At 40.6% G+C, this 18,127-nt stretch overlaps 1 protein-coding gene across 2 annotated transcripts in view; it reads right to left on the reverse strand.

Annotated features, from left to right (window-relative positions):
* Window positions 1-6,566: 6,566 nt before the first annotated feature.
* The window catches only part of plcb1 (phospholipase C beta 1), a 950,430-nt gene continuing 938,869 nt past the window's right edge, over window positions 6,567-18,127 (reverse strand). The window contains exon 33 of one of the 2 annotated variants that reach the window (XM_073051321.1): window positions 6,567-8,972. In XM_073051321.1, coding sequence (XP_072907422.1) covers window positions 8,745-8,972 — 228 coding nt within the window. In that variant the 3' untranslated portion in view covers window positions 6,567-8,744. The remainder of the gene's footprint in view (window positions 8,973-18,127) is intronic. The other variant, XM_073051322.1, reaches the window with a different exon arrangement.

Consider the following 18,127-nt stretch of genomic DNA (forward strand, 5'->3'; position numbering starts at 1 on the left):
TCCTTTTCGACTCTTTCCTTCTTTTTCGGCCCTTTCCTTCTTTTTTTCAGCTGCTTCCAGCTGTTTTAACTTAATTTCATGCTCCCTCTGCTTCTCAGCTCTGTCCTGCTCTTTTTCCTTTTCAGCTGCTTCCAGCTTCATGTTCCAACCTTAATTTCTCCTACTCTAACTGAGCCGTCCCACTAGCTGGTACCTTTTCAGGGATATTTTCCAATACCTCAGCCGAAAACACATTCTTCACAATATAATGCTGAGTTATGGCCCTCCGCACCTCCCGCTTTTTCATTGACAACCTCACCTCTGCGAGGTTTAGTCCTTTCGCAATATTTATCAAGTCCGACTTTGTGGCAGCCCCTAGCGCCTCCACAGTCGGGTTTTCTATGAATTCATCTACGTCCATCTTTGCTGGTTTCCCGTCTGGTTACCCGCGCAACCAGATCCAAGTTTGGACTTAAAAGCCCGATTTACAGGCCCTCCAATTTGGTATCAAATCTCGAGACGAGGCCCCACGTTGTTACGAATCCCGTAACTGGGTCACTTACCAGCAAAGATAGAGAGGTCCATTGAAGTCTGATGATACTATTTTTAACAGTATTTAGTAGTAAAAATACACAAAAATAATATCAATGCAAAGATACAGATAATATACGTCGTCAATACTATATCTAAAAGTGCGGGTATAATAATAATCAATAAGAAATAAGCTCTATCGTTGTCTAGGGGATAATGTATTGTCCAATGGAAATATAAAGTTCACTCAGTTTATGCAGGCTGCAGCCTTTGGGGACCGCTGGGTTGCAATGGTTGGAGAGAGAGAGAGATTTGAGAGAAAAACTTGCCGATTTTCCTTTTATGATTTCGATCCGTCGGAGTCTCGTTGGTGTGGCCGTTCACTTGTGGCCTCTCCTTTAGCTAAGCCATTCTTCCGTGATGAGCCCGCCACCCTGGCAAGGGAGGACGCACACGAGCCCCCCACCGGCTGTCGCTAGTAAACGCTGTCACGGGATTTCTAGCGTTTCTCCTGGTGCGTCTAAAGGGGTTGTTCCCCAGACCCTCTTTTATCCTTACTCACGGGGTCTCAGATGTCAATCAGGTTGGGATGATGCAATCCCTCAACCAGCCCACTCTGGTTGTCCCCTGAGGGGTTTCAATGAATAGTACAGTACTCAATACACAATTCCGTCTCCAAGAGACAATGGCTGTTATCAGTGGTTCTGTTTCGCTGAGGTCAGGACACATTCCAAACCTTGTGTATTCTGGACGTCTCTCTCTCATTTCCTGGGTCTCAGACCCGAATTAATAGCGATCTTGAGATTCTCAAAAAGGAGGGGGCGACTTTGTACCCTTCGGCCCCTCAGAGTTGCGTCACATTCGTAACAGTACGCCAAGGACTCGAGCTAAGAGTTCAGCTCGGATTTGGAAGCCTCTGATCTCTGGTCTCTGGATACGGGCGGATCAAGGGTCAGTGTCACAACAGGAGAACCGTGTGCCGTCAGGAGGAGTCGGAATACCTGTGGTTGTGTGCCCAGATTTCTGGGCACAGAGCTAAAAAAAAGCGATGTGGTGGACTCTTAACATCATAAACTATGAGTTGCTTGTTATGTCTCCCCGCTCGCTAGGAAAACAAAGATACCTCTTTCTCCCTTATTAGGGAGAGAGAGAACCTATGGTATGTTGAATATCGGGTGAAACATGAAGTCTTTGGGTAAGTGAAAGTCCGTGTCTTTGCTGTTGCTTTGTTCATGCTTGAGTGCTCGGTGGCGGGTGCTGAAGCTTTTTTATGCTGGTGGGGGGAGGGAGGATTGTTGCCTGCTGCCGCTTACATGTGGGAGGGGGGAGCTAGGGGGGACTTTGACTGTCGTTCACTCTTTGGGGCACTCCTCTGTTTTTGTGGATGGTTGTGAAGAAAAAGCATTTCAGGATGTATATTGTATACATTTCTCTGACATTAATTTGTACCTTTGAAACTTTGAGATTTGTCTGCTGACAGGCAGCCACAAAACAAAAAATCTGAAAGATCCCAATTTAAAGATGAACACCTTGTGTGCAGAGCAAGGAGAAACACACACACACCTCACACACATACACACACACACACACACACACACACACACACACACACACACAGACACACACACACACACACACACCACACAACCACACACACACACACACACACACACACACACACACACACACACACACACACACACACACACACACACACACACACAAAGAGCAAGCAACAGCATTCAGAATGAAATTCAGCAAGCCAAAGCTTCAGTCTCAGCTCATCATACACCAGGACAAATCACCATGAAGCCCAAAGCAGCTGAACAGTCACACATCCTCAGCACCACGGAGAGAGGAGTGAATGTCGAGGAAGAACAGGCAGTATTGGCCTGACCCTTGCTTCCGGTTCGAACACCCTGCCTTTTCAGTCTATCTGGGGCGGCACTTAAATGGTCCAAACACTGGGTCACCCCCCCCGCACTAGGACCCAGGCCCTGCTGCGATATGCTCTGGGCCTGGACCTCACCGCCACATTTGGTCCCGTACTCAACCTTTCCAAATTGGCTTGGCACTTACATCGATCCAACCTCGCTCCCAGCTTAGACGGACAAGCTCCAAAACTGTTCTGCTCCAACTCCTCTCCGATTTGCTCGTTCCAACTCCAGCTCTGTCTCGAACATACGTCAACCTCAGTTCGAATAATTCTTGACTGTGCCACGCTCCAACTTTGCATCGCACCCACGTGCCTTGATCCTCGAGTCAGCCTCGCCTTCGCTCGCCTCTTCATTGTTTGTGGTGATAGTTTACCACAATTTACCACAGAAGAAGTGTTATTATGAAAGAATCAACATTGTTCACCATATATATTTACAAGTATTGGGAATTTGCTGTGCTATATTGGTTGGGGTGTGTATTGCAACAAAAAGCAACAACATTGAACAATTATAAAGCATTATAAATAAGCTAAGGAAGTTAGAGGTTAAAGGACAAATATGGAATAAAAAGTGTGCAAAAACAGCTAAACACCAGAATGTACTTACATGTGTTATCAATAAAGAGATCGGATTATACATTTATTATGTATTTATTTCCAGAAGGTATTTGTAAAGTGCTGTTTCAATGGTTATTACAGAAAATTAACACTAATGGTTTAAGTGGTAATATTCCGGTGGTGTGGAAGACTAAGTGAATGGAAAGTAAGCTAAATGGATCTTCCCTCTGGTTGGTAAGATATATTGAGTGGCATGTCTCAAAGGTTGTTGTAAGTGCCTCAACTCTTCACAATTTACATAAATTATGCGGATGTCAGCACTGAAGGTCTCGTGGCTTAATTTGTTGATGAGATAAGACAGGAGAACAATTGTGAAGAAGAAATAAGGAAGGTTTCAATGGATATGGAAGGTTAAGTGAATGAGTAAATATCTGACAAGTAGAGTATATAAGGGGAAATGTGAAACTGTTTAATTTTGGCAGTTAAAAGAATTGTACAAGAATACAAAGAAGTATTCTTTGAATACAAAGCAGCAGTCAGCCACTTCAGCATCCAAGCTTGCCTTGCAATTCAGGATGATTGTGACAGATCTGATCCAGGCACTATCTCTTTTTTTTTGTGCCAGTTCCCCACTGCCTCAATTCCTTACTTTAAAATAAAACTCATCTACTTCTTCTTTAAATATCCCAGTGATCTAACCTCCAGAGCCCTCTATGGCAGAGAATTCCAGAGATTCGTTCAATCTTTAAGCACATCAGTTTTAAATTATTACCATCTAATCTTGTAAAAGGTTCCCTCATTCAAGACTCTTCCAATAATGGAACTGTTTCAACATCTACCTTGTCTTTCCCTGCTTAGAAACGTCTGTGATTCCATAAATCATTCCTCATTTTTCTAAATTCCAAACAGTATAGACCTAGCAATCCTGGTGAAATGCCGCAATCAGAAATGTCAATGTTTATTCCACTCTGTAGATATTGCCTGACTTGCTGAGTTCCTCCAGCATCTTGTGTTTGTTGCTCAAGATTTTCAGCATCTGCAGAACCTCTTGTGTTTGCAATACACATCTTTAGTTGGTTATGATGGAGCAACACTCTAATCCAAATGGATCTATTTTGAACTGCCTCTAAAGCTGACCAAAATCATGCCCAGTATGCCAGGTGTGACCCCACCAGTATCCTATTTCCCAACTCCAACCCTTTGCAACATCAATTAATATGCTATTTGCATTCCCAACTATCTGTTGTATCTGCTTGCTAATTTCCTGTGATTTGTGCAAATGAGTACTTACCTTCGTACTTTGCTCACTCATCTGTAGTCTTTCTCCATAATAGTCTGCTTTTAGATTTCTTCTGTCAAATTGCATGAATTCCCTCTTTCCTCTCTGAAACTCTGTTTGACAGGTTTTTGCCTACTGGAATTGGAATTGGTTTATTATTGCCACATATCCCAAGGTTTGTGAAAAGTTTGTCTTGCACTCTGTTCATTTTGATCAGGTTGCTATCGTTGCAATGCTCCTCAGACAGGATGAAGAGATCATTACTCCCCAATGCCATTCGGCTTTACAATTCAACCGCCAGGGGTAAGATATGTTAAAGTGCCGGGGTTAGGACTGAGCTTAAGTTACCATTCAATGTATTTTAGTAAACTATTTAAGAACTTTTTAAAAGCTATTTATTAATGCTTTTTGAGAGGGTGATTTTAGATGCATATAATATTTATACTGAGTTAAGTATTGTATGTAATTAGTTTTGCTACAATAAGTGTATGGGACATTGGAAAAAATGTTGAATTTCCCCATGGATGAATAAAGTATCTATCTATCTATCTATCAACTCATTGCAGAGTGCATTGAGGTAGTACAAGGTAAAATAGTAACAGAATGAACACACACAAAAAGCTGGAGGAACTCAGCAGGCCACGCAGCATCTATGGAGAGGAATAAGCAGTTGACATTTTGGGCCAAGACACTTCATTGGCATTGGAAAGAAAGGAGGAAGAAGCCAGAATTAGAAGGTGGGGAAAGGGGAAATATTACAATCTAGCAGGTGACAGGAGATACCAGATGAGGGTAAAGGTGGGAGAGGAAGGATGAAGTAAGAAGCTGGGAGGCAATAGGTTGAAGAGGTAAGGGGCTGAAGAAGGAGGAATCTGATAGGAGAGGCCTGGAGATAATGGGAAAAGGGGAAGGGGAGGGGCACTAGCAGGAGGTGATGGACAGATGAGGAAGGGTAAGAGGGGAATCAGAGTGGGGATTTCAAGAAGAGGAAAGGTGAGGAGTTACTGGAAACTTTAGAAATTGATGTTCATGCCATCATGTTGGAGGCTATCCAGACAGAGTATGAAGTGATGCTCTTCCAACCTGAGACTGGTCTCATTGTGACAATAGAGGAATAAAGTGTAATCAGTGCAGTACAGTGCAAGATGTTAATGGTGTAAATTGAAGGCCGTGAGTCAATTTTATCGTACTAGGGAACCATTGAATAGCTTATAACTGCTGGGTCGAAGTTGTCCTTCAGATTGGTGGTAAGTGCTTTCAGGCTTTTGTATCTTCTGTCTGATGAGAGAGGGAAGAGGAGAAAATGTCTCGGGTGGGTAGGGACTTAATGTTTGCTGCTTTACTGAGGCAGTGAGGAGTTCAGACACTGTCCATGGAGGGGAGGTTAGTTCCCTTGACATGGTGAGCTGTGTCTACAACCATCTGCAGTGTGTGGTCAAGGACAGAATAGATTTTATACAATGCCATGAAGCATCTGTATAGAATGTTTTCTATGGGGCATTGATAAAAAATTAGTGGGAGTCAATGGGGGATAGGCCAAATTTGTTTCACCTCCTGAGGAAGTTAGTGAGCTTTCTTGCCTTTAGTATCCATGTGTCTGAGGCAGGACAGACTAACGTTCACTCCTTGGAACTTGAATTTCTCAACCACCTCTGCTGACTCATGCCCTCGGCAATCCTGAGTACACTCTGCCCCCTCCTCCAGGTCAGTAACAGAAAACTAAATAAGTCTGGGACAAGAGCTGATGCTTGAACCCTTGATTAACTTGAGTTTATTCATATTACCTAAATGGTGAGATGTTGGAGAACTCTGAGATTCAGTGGGATCTGAGTGACATTGAGCAGGAACAAGTAATTAAGGAAGCTAACGTAGTATTTTTGTTTATTGCATTTATTTGGCAGAAAAGCGGAGAATATGTTTTGTGATACAGGGCACTGAAGCACAATCAGAATGAACGTTTCAGGTCAATGATACTTCATCAGAGCCATCACAAAGGCTTTGAATGGAAATGATAAGTTTGGTTCACTTTCCCCAGCTGCTGCCTTACCTGCTGACTGTTTCCAGCATTTTCTGCTTTATTTTTAAAGAGGATTCAGTACGCTGTCCAGCAGCCTGCAAAGTTGCTGCAATTATCTTAGCCATACATCAGCAGCTGCCAATTATGCTGTCAGCTTCTATAGTTTGGAAATATTCAGTAATGTTTTATTGGGTCTTTAACTGAAGGGAATGTAGTTTTAATTAAGAAACTTTACAAAGCATTCTGTAAAGCTAACACAGACATAATCATGATTAAAGCATTTTTATTTCTCTATTAGAACTGATGAATGCACATAAAATTACAAGTGGAAGAAACATCATGCCAGAAAATTGCATAGAATTCATACAAAATTTGAATATGCATTTTAAAACAAATTATTATTGTTAAAGACAATATTATTTACATCCTTTTAATGTGAAGTATTCCCTTTAATCCATGTTATTTTACAGTCAACCTTAAATCAAAACAATCTACCTACAAAACACAATCTACCTAATATGATTAATGAGATAAAGAGGATTCTGCTTCACTCACTATTACGAACCATTTTGTAATCTGTCCAGATCTGACGTACCAGCTAAAGTTTGTGAAACATTATAACGTTTAATCCAAAAATGATCGGCATTTAATGCTGAGCACAAGCTATCAAGTTTGGAGTTGTCACATGAAATACATGTACAATCTAGTTCAGGACAGAACAGTCAATAATAGAGTTCCACAATATTCTATTTAGACAGATACAGAACAAGGCAAACACTTGAAAGGCACAAGACTTTCACATCATATACAGAAAACCCCTTCTTAGATTTGTTAACTTCAACAAACTAATTCAAGTAACGTTAAACAACAAATAAAGCCTGTGGTTATGTATTTTGTATTATATACATTATATGTATACATATACATGTGAGTACACACATACACACAAACAATCTCCTGTTAAAGTTGAAACAATAGGGTAATATTGAATAAACTAAACCATGAATTTCTATTTTTGCAATAATCTGTCACACTGTTAAAACCAATAAAAAGTTAAAATAAAATGAGAAATGCCCCATTGAGCATTTAATGGCTAGACCCCGCATTGGTGGGTTTTCATTAAAATAGTAAGTTAAATCGTATAAAAATAAAGAGATGTTTAAAATGTTTTACTAAAAAATCATATCAGACTAATACTGCAAATAATGGCAAAGAAATGTTTTCACTTAGTAATTGTATGCACTGAATGCAGTAGAAATCCAGAGCCTTTAGATTTATTCAGTATATTGTTAAAACAACTACTATGAATTAAAATGGTTTTGCAGTAAAATACTTCCTGAAATCTTGGTTTTGTGTTTCTAGCTATATCAACTGTTGTAGTCCATCTTGAATTGGATACACGGCCACAGAGTGAATAATGCCAAAGAGCTCAGGTTTCACAGACTGCTTAGCTGACATCATCATAAAGATGCTTGTATAGTTACCAGTGTTAATTAATCATCAGTAATATCGCATTTTCAGTGTTTAATTTTGAAATTAAAATTTCATTCACAAAGTGCATACGTACAGAACAACGACTTGCATTTTATCCCTTCAAGTTATTTACAACCACTTGTACAAAAAAAACTTAGATGTGTAACAAGTTACAATATTTTGATTGTGCAGTTAGATATCAGGACTTTCAGTTACATCACTTACATTAACATGTAATAGTAACATTAGAAAACTGTTTCAATGTAACTGTACTTCATACACAGAAGGCAATTACACATTTTTAATCCTGCAAAGCTACCTCAAAATACAGTACATTACAGCACAAACTGCACAACAATACTGCTCCTTACAGCTATATTTTTAAAGTATCCACAGTGATAACCACATTATTTCCATCAAGCATGCATCCCTGAAACTTGTTTCCCTTTAATATACTTCGCAAAGCTATACAGAAAGTTTTAGAATTGCACAACCAAAACTTCCATTATATTAAGCAGCATTCTTAATTCAGCAATGCTGAAGTTAAAGTATGCAGCAACGTACAATTACTTGTGTAAATGTACCTGTGTGTACAGCACAGACAATGGCAAACCTGTGCTTGCAGCTTAATGCAAAGGTTCTTGCAACACAGTGCAAACATGCAATGTTAGGAATATGTGGCTGTTGAATTTTGCCAATTAAATACTATAAACCTCAAAAGTATTTTTGTTTCCAAATGAAATGTGTAGCACTGTACAATTAGTTTTGCACTGGCACTTGAACAGAATACACACGCACACGCGCGCACACACACACACACACATACGTACACACAATTCTGACTCTACTTTGAAGATTGGCCAGGGCACAAACATGTGACCAAGTGGTTATTCTCCTGTCTACATCCTGTGTGTAGCAATTCTTAAAAAAAATGTAATAGATTAATGCAACTTAAAGATGGGATCTGCTTATTAAAGTGAAGTATCGAACACTTTATCTGACTTACTGTCTTCCACATCATCTTCATTTGGAGATTTGTGGTTAAGTTTACCATTATCTGGAGGTTGGGAGGAAGCTGGAGCACTGTGGTCTCCATCTTCGCTGAATTTTCCTTTTAATGTATCCTGTACAAATTCCTGTATTTCGAGAGGCAGCCTCTTAAACTTATCTTGGTATTCTTGGTCAAGGTCACTTTGTAGCTGCAAACAGTAGAAAAAGAAAATCTAATGTAATAAATTCTCCAGACCAGCAAATTTTGATTTAATTGCTGCAGGGTAGGAATTCTGTTCTGTTTTATCCCACATAAGTACATTTACAAATAAACAACACTTGCTTTTGTAAGTCACATTAATTCTTTACCGTTTAAAATTTCACATTTTTTTAAACATTAGCCAGGTGGGAAGGCAGACCATATTAGAAATATGATTAAAGTATTTGCAAATGTTTATTTTCTTTGCCAATTACTTCCCCTTATTCTGGACCTTCGTTCCAAGGTCTCTTTCCAAACCTTGCTCACTTAATGGTCTTTATCCAAGAACATTATGCATCAAATCAGACCTTGCTGAGAAATATCACCTTTTCCAAATGGAACAGCTAATATTTAACCACTTGAATGACATTAATTCCTGGGTTTACCAATGTGAACTCTCAGCATGGAAATTTGTAATTTCCTATCAAACTCATAGCTGATTCAACCAAGGAACACATTTTCCCAGGTTCCTAAATTATTCTTGTCTAATCATCCACTATGCATGCACATAATCTTTTTACATATTATCTGCAACATTTAGACGATCTATCCATTCTCCTGGGTTTGTTCTCCAGACTGCGCTGGGTTACCTGTGCAAAACAACTGAGTTTGAAACCGCTAGGCTCATCCAAATTCCTGCTTCTGCTAATGATTGCCCTTGCCCTTGCTGAAAACCGGTTTGGTGGGCAGTGAAGTGTATAAGTGTGGAAAGAAGGATCAGGCTTGGTGATAGCATCTCTCAAGCCCCCCACCGTTAACAATGGAAATTGATGTTCTTTGCCACGGCCCACCGAAGTTCAGAAAGGAGCTACGGGGGTAGACATCAGCTTGTGAGTCAGTGCTGCGCACATAGAGCTCACCAATCCAGGGCAGATGCTTAAAGCAAGCATTTGGGGTCTTAAACTTTATTAAGGACCAAATGCCGATTTGCTGAAATTAATCAGAAATTACAGTAGGTGGCAGACATTGGAATCAGTTGGCTGGTTAGTATAGCTTTAGAATCTTTAGATAATGTAATGAAAACCCTCCTGTGGATCCAGGATAAGATTATTCTGCCAAATCCATATGAATAGCAATTACACCTACAAACAGCTATACACTCTGTCCCAGTCCAACCCCTGGGACTTGGATGACATTGATGCCGATGTCAGCAGTTCACCTTGACTATGTTAACAAGGTCATTTTTCAACATTTATTGAATTTCCTGCCTCATGTTTAGTTGTCTTTTGTGGTTGTATTTGGGCCTGGGTGTGATCACAGCAGTGCTTTTAGGTTAATGTGACTTAGATATTTCCACATGTCTTTATATTTTATGGAATTTCACCTGAAAACCCCAATATTTAAACACAACGTTATAGTACATTACTAATGGAAGAAAGTGGGCTTCAGAATGTGAATTATTTTTCATTGTTGACTTAAAGCTGGGAGGGAGAGAGCTAATTATTTTTTTTAAATTGAGGAAGAGTATTATTCCTAAAACTGAAGTTCCCATAAAGAGGAACTGACTTGCAAATCTATATGACTTGTATACTAGTTTTTGCAATAAATTAGATTTTTTTATCTGTATATAGAATAGGATTAGGAGCAGAAATTTGAAAATCTTAAATCTCAAATTAATTAAAAGGTTAATTATATTGTTAGTATCAATATTTAATGATGTTGTTTTGATTCCCATACTTTCCCCAGGAAAAATCAGGACAGTGGTGTAAACGTTTATAAATACCACATAAATCACAAAGCAACATGCCTAAAAATGGTAAAACTTTCTGACAGAGAAACACACACACAAAAACTATTATCTTTCTAACTTGAGAAAGTACTGATATAACTTTACCTTTGGGAATACTAATAATTAAGAGCTGGTAATGTTACATGCAAGAATCTCCGAGGAAATGAAAAGCAAGAAATTCTGGTGACAATCAGCAGGTCAGAAAGATTTGCTGGAGAGGTGCAATTAATATATGGTTTGGAACCCTTTGTCAAAACTTCAATATCTTCATTGGGGTTCTAGCAAAGGAATGTGGACCTAAAATATTAATATAACTTTTTTTTTCTCCACAAATACATCCTGATCTATACTGCACTTTAAATTAATTCTATTTTAAATTACTGATACTTTCAGCAAATAGCTTTATCCACAATGTCTTGTTTTTGCTACAGCTGTTATTCATGAACACACACATATCACACCCGTGTGCCTTGTAACCAAATCAATAAACAATTACAAGGCACAAGTTGATCAGATTTTGAGGGAGTTAATTATGTACTGTATGGAAAAGTGGGAAATCACTTTGAGGCCGATTTTATTGAATGGTAGATCAGGCTTGAGGTTGATCCCTGCTCCTGTTTCTTATGAATATTCTAACATAATGATGCAATCCAAACATCAGTGTAAGGATGTTGGCACTGCTTAGAAATGAAATAAGTGTCAACTGGTATATTTGCTTTCATATTCTTATTGGTAGCTCTCTAATGATTAATGACTGGTATACATATTCACAGCTCGCAGTATCCTATTCCTAGTAAATGGCCACATTTCGGATTTGATTCTGCCATCATTATCAATTGGAACTTTCCAATCAGTATTCATTAATCTCTCCCTTTGTTGCTCTGTTGAGGTGGGTCAAGTTTATTTCCCTTGACTGGTAATTTACTCGGTCATCTGAGTATTATTAATGACACGATCTTAAGTCTCATTTTGATCAACCCAAATATTATTGACCGTATCAAGTATTGAGGTAATTTTTCAAAAGCAATTTTCTAGCGTCGGACTACCTTCTTCTTAAACCTGTTCATAGAGTCGAGGAAGACTGGTTTCCACTCTGATTATCAAGTGGCTTATGAGACAATTGAAGGGATTACACAATCTTCTATTAACGGAGCCACGGTGTTTGACAGGGTGAGTCATTGTGAGGCGGTATGCTCCTTCTGTTACTCTTACGGAGCTTCTGTGTACTTCCCATTGTTAGCTTCTGTTCTAGGTGCCATCCTGAATGCATCCTCTCCAGTTTGAGTGGTCAAGGGCTACCGCTTTCTAGGAAATCCCTTTGTTCTGAGAAGACTTTGAGCCCAGATTTGGATCATTTCCTCTGCCTGGTAATCTCTTCCTGTGACACAGCTGGGAATCGAGTGTCTGTTTCGGGAGCAACAGACAAGACGCTGGTGGAACAGAGCAAGTCAGGCCACGTTTGTGGATGGGAATTAACTGCTGATATCTTGGGTTGAAGAGCTTCATCTGGACATTGCCTTAGTGAGTCTGGTGTATTGTGAGAATGATTTGGCTGACCCATCATATCCAGTTGGGCTTTACTGGTGAGAATGTTAGCCTAGAAAGGACATTGGTATGGATTACTTCCTGCAAAGCAAAACCCAACATCATGAATGCTTCACTACCAGATGAGTTCAATGCCCTTTATGCTCGCTTTGGAAGGGAGAACAAAACCACAGCTGTGAGGATCTATGGTGATAAAATGCTTTGAGAGGTTGATCATTGCTAGAATCAATACCTGTCTCAGCAAGGACCTGGTCCCACTGCAATTTGCCTTTTGCCAAAATTGGTCTACAGCAGACACGATCTCATTTGCTCTTTACGCAGCCTTGGATCATCAAGACAATGCAAATACCTATGCCAGGATGCTGTTTATTGACTATAGCTCAGCACTTAACACCATCATTCCTTCGTTCCTGTTCAAAAAGCAACAGAACCTAGGCCTCTGTACCTCCCTCTGCAACTCTATCCTCGACTCCATAACAGAATGACCACAATCTGTGTAGATTGGAAATAACACCTCCACCTCACTGACAATCAACACTGGCGCACGGCAGGGTAATGTACTTAGCCCACTTCTCAACTCTGTCTACATCCATCACTCTGGTTTGGCATAGCTCAAATCCCATCTATAAACTTGCTGATGATACAATGATTGCTGGCAGAATTTCAGATGGTGATGAAAAGGCGTTCAGGAGCAAGATATACCAGTTAGCTGAGTAGTTTCACAGCAACAACCTTGCTGATTGCGGACTTCAGGAAGGGTAAGACGAGAGAACACAAAACAATCCTCATTGAGGATCTGAAGCAGAGAGAGTGAGCAATTCCAAGTTCCTGGGTGTCAATATCTCTGAGGATCTAACCTGGTCCCAACATATGGATGCAACTATAAAGAAGGCAAAACAGCAGCTATACTTCATTAGGAGTTTGAGGAGACTTGGTTTGTCACCTAAGACACTCGAAAATCTGACAAATGTACCGTGGAGAGCATTCTGACAGGCTGTATCACTGTCTGGTATGGAGGTGGGGGGGCCTACTGCACAGGACCGAAGTAGGCTGCAGAGAGTTGATAAATTAGCCAGCTCCATCATGAGCACGAGCTTCGGTGGTATGCAGGTGATCTTCAAGGAGCGGTGTCTCAGAAAGGTCGAATCCATCATTAAGGACCTCCACCACCGAGGACATGCCCTCTTCTCATTGCTACCATCAGGAAGGAGGTAGAGAAGCCTGACGGCACAGGAACAGCTTCTTCCCCTCTGCCATATGATTCCTAAATGGACATTGAACCCATGAACACTACCTCACTACTTAATTTTTTTTGCACTACTTAATTTTAACTTAACCATTTAATCATATATACTTAATGTAACTCAGTTATTTTCTATTTATTTATCATGTATTTCATTGTACTGCTGCCGTAAAATTAATAAATTTCATGACATATGCTGGTAACATTACATTTGATTCTGATACTGATTTTGCTTAGTCTTCCAGAAGACTTGGAGGATATTGCAGAGAGTATTGGTGATATCTTTCCAGTACCTTGAGGTGCCCTTCATAGGAAGTCTCAGGAGTATGTAAGAGGGCAGGGATCACAGTTAACCGGTACATCATGGCTTTTGTGCAGGGATCTGGGATTTTGATCTTCAGACACCTTTTCCACGGGGCCAGTGCATTGAAAGCAATGATGTATTTCATTACAGATGTCTGTCTCCACTAAATGGTGGCTTCCAGTTGGGTGGCAATGCAAATTGGCGCATGCAGGTGAGTGGCGGACCTTTAGTCTTCCAGATGTCGAGCTTAAGGCTGATTTTTGTGCTTGCTTCAGTGAATAAGCCAACAGTGGCTTAAACCTCAGCTTTTGACTGGTCAAATACCAGCAACATCTGCAAACTGTAGCACACGGTGTGGGTGACCTCTGTCTAGAGTGCAGACGGAACATTGGAACTAATCTAATCCGTGGGACAATCGCAAGCTAAGAAGAAGTCTGCAGATGCTGGAAATCCAAGCAACATACACAAAATGCTGGAGGAACCCAGCATCTATGGAAAAGAGCACAGTTGACATTTCGGGCCAAGACCCTTCAATCTGAGGGAACTGTGTTGGAGGCGAGACACAACACTGCAGTGAGACAGATTGAGACAAATGTTGGGGCCACGACACAGCCGCATTTGACATTGTGACTGGCTCTGTTGTACACCCACTGCTCAGGATCATAGCTTGCGTGCCCTAAGGAGGCAAATATAAAATGGAGGCAGCAGAATTTGAGATTTCTCTGCAGTAACTCCTGATTGATGGAACCAAAAAGTTCAGTGAGGTCAAGAAGGGCTGAAGGCCCATGCTATTCCCCATTTTTTATGACCATTTTTAATATGTACACAGACTGAGTTTATAGTATTTTTCAGTGCTGAAATAGGGGGCAATACAACAAACACCAAATAGAAAAAAATTGTTCCAGTTGCACATTGTGTATGCAGTGCTTCAGGATATTTTTGAGTGATGTGATAAAAGATTTGCATTTTTATTCTATGTTATGAGTGAAATGGCAGGAGTATTTTAGAATGCACACTTAGTTTTTTAAGGAGAGCCTGAAGAAAAATAAATATTCCTGTGTTCAAGTCTTGGTGGAGCATTGCAAACTGACGGTTTTGTTAATACTAAACTCTGCTATTGTAAACAAGGGAATACTTGGGAGTGCAACCAAAGCCTGCAACCAAATGACCTGATAGAACAGTTTACATCCATCTACCCACTCATCTTTATTTTATACCAATTGTTTGGTGGATAGTTGAGTTTCTGTGACAGTTTATCAACTTGATCATTAACTCTAGGGTTTCCTCTTAGCAGATGCCACCAGTACTGTGTGATTCTAGCATTTTGTGTTATTTAGTTAATTAGTGTCACCGTATGCAAAAGATGTGAATATCTTCCCCCATTATTGGCATTAGAGTGATACAATTCCCTACACTTTTGATTACCGGGATAAAATATAACCCATTAGTTCCCCAGAAAAGGTGTTTGTGCTGGTGAGGCTTGTCGTGAAATGTTTAAGGTTGTAGCTTGGAATGACCCATAGGCCATTACAACACAGAAACAGACCATCGGCTCATTTAGTCCATTCCAAACTACTGATCTGCCCAGTCTGCCACTGCACAGGATTGGAAAAGCTGTAGGAAGTTGTAAACGCAGCCAATTCTATCATGGGCACTTGCCTCTCCAGCATCTAAGGCACCTTGAAAAGGCAATGTCTCAAAAAAGGTGGTATACATTGTGAAGGACCCCCAACACCCAGGACATGACCTTTTCTCATTGCTGCCTTCAAGAAGGAGGTACAGGACCTTGAAGACACACACTGAACATTTCAGGAACAGCTTCTTCCCCTCCACCATCAGATTTCTGAATGGACACTGAACCCATGAATACTTCCTCTCTATATATTTCTTCTCTCTTTTTCCACTACCTATTAATTATTTTTTCTTTTTTAAATATACTGTACTTATTGTAATTGATAGTTTTTATTATTATGTATTGCAATGTCCTGCTGCCACAAAACAACAAATTTCACAGCATATGCTGGTGATATTATCTGATTCTGATTCCTATCGACCTACACCTGGGACATAGCCCTCCATACACCTCCCATCCATGTACCAATCCAAATTTCTCTTAAATGTTAAAATTGAACCCACATCTACCACTTCCGCTGGAAGCTCGTTCCAGACTCTCACCACCCTCTGAGTGAAGAAGTTCCCCCTCAACATTTTACTTTTCAGACTTAACCCATGACTTTTAGTTGTAGTCCTACCCCACCTCAGTGGAAAAAGTCTGTGTGCATTACCCCATCTATATCCTACATAATTTTATATACCTCTGTCAAATATATCCTCATTCTTCTACACTCTAGGGTATAAAATCATAACTTCACCAACCTTTCCCTATAACTCAGGTTCTCAAGTCCTGGGAACACTCTTGTAAATTTTCTCTGCACTCTTTCAATCTTATTGATAGCTCAGGAGAATGATTGTACTGAATGGCAGCTCCTTTGCTTGCATCTTCGGAAACAGTTCTATTTCTATCTTCAATATCTCTATTTTTCGCTTTCAGGGTTCTTTTGAAGACCCTGACCTGGAGTCTCTCTCTCTCTCTCTGACTTTGGTTCTTTGTGGGAATGGGATCCACTCTCGGAGTCTTACGACCGGCCGCTATTCGATATGTCAAGGATGCCTGGAAGGCTAGTGTGCCTTCAGGGTTCTGGGATTTTGTGGCTATGGAGGCGGGAGGACTCGAGGTCGGTGTCGCTACAGGAAACTGGTGTGTCGTAGGAGACGGAAGATCGAAAGCAGCAAGCTGGCTGCTGGCTGTGTGTCCAGAGACCCAAGTTCTTTGGGCACAGAGCTCGGAAAAAGCGACGCAACAGATTTTTAACATTGTAAGTCAGTGAGTTGTTTGTTATGTCTCCCCTCTCGCTGAGAAACAGGGACATCTTGTTTTCCCTTATTAGGGAGAGAGAGAGTATGTGGTATGTCGAATTACCGGGTGAACGAGTAGTCTTTGGGGTACTGCAAGTCTGTGTCTTTATTGATGCTTTGCTGCACGCTTGAGTGCTCCGTGGGGGGGGGCACCAATGCTTTTTTTGCTGGTGGGGGTGGGGGGGGTCATTGGTTGTTGCTTTGCTGCTGCTTGTGTGTGGGTGGGGGAGCTGGGAGGGACGACTTTGGGGTTCTAACATTTAACTGTCTTTCATTCTTTGGGTCACTCCTCTGTTTTCATGGATGGTTGCGAAGAAAAAGAATTTCAGGCTGTATATCGTATACGTTTCTCTGATATTAAATGTACCTTCGAAAACTTTGATCTTTCCTATAGATAGGTGACCAAAACTGTACACAATACTCCAAATTACACCTCACCAATGTATAATACAACTTCAACATAACATCCCAACTCCCATATTCAATACTTAGATTGATGAAGGCCAATGTGCCAGAAGCTTTCTTTACGACCCTATCTTTCAAGGAATTATGGAGCTGTATTCCCAGATCCCTCTGGTCTACCACACTCCTCAGAGCCCTACCGCTCACTGTGTAACTCCTACCTGTTTGTCCACCCAAAGAGCAACACCTTACACCTGTCTGCAGTAATTTCCATCTGTCATTCTTCATCCTATTCTTCTAGCTGGTCCAGATCCCACGACAAGCTTTGATAATTTTCCTTGCTGTCCACTACATCCCCCGTCTTGGTGTTATCTGCAAATTTGCTGATTCAGTTTATCACATTATCATCTGGATCATTGATATAGATGATAAACAACAAAATACCCAGCAACAAACCCTCCAGCACTCCACTAGTCACAGGCCTCCAGTCAGAGAGGCAGCCATCTACTACCACTCTCTGGCTTCTCCAGCAAAGTCAATGTCTAATCTAATTTACTACATCATCTTGAATGCCAAGCGACTGAACATTCTTAACCTCCCATATATAACCTTGTTAAAGGCCTTGCCCAAGTCCATGTACACAATATCCATTGCCTTGCCTTCATCAACTTTCCTGGCAGCTTCCTCAAAAGGCTCTGTAAGATTGGATAGACACGACTGACCACACACAAAGCTATACTGACTATCCATAATCAGTCCCTGTCTGTTTATATATCTAGTCCCTTTGAATACCTTCCAAAAACTTAACCACTACAGCTGTCAGGCTCATTGGCCTAGAATTTCCTGTATTATTCTTAGAGCCTTTCTTATTTAATAACATTAAATATCTTCCAATCCTCTGGCACCTCACCAATGGTGTAGGATGTTTTAACTTTCTCTGCTCAGCCCCCTGCTATTTCTGCACTA

This window comes from Hemitrygon akajei, chromosome 7 (genome assembly GCF_048418815.1).
Source record: "Hemitrygon akajei chromosome 7, sHemAka1.3, whole genome shotgun sequence".
Lineage (NCBI taxonomy): Eukaryota > Metazoa > Chordata > Chondrichthyes > Myliobatiformes > Dasyatidae > Hemitrygon > Hemitrygon akajei.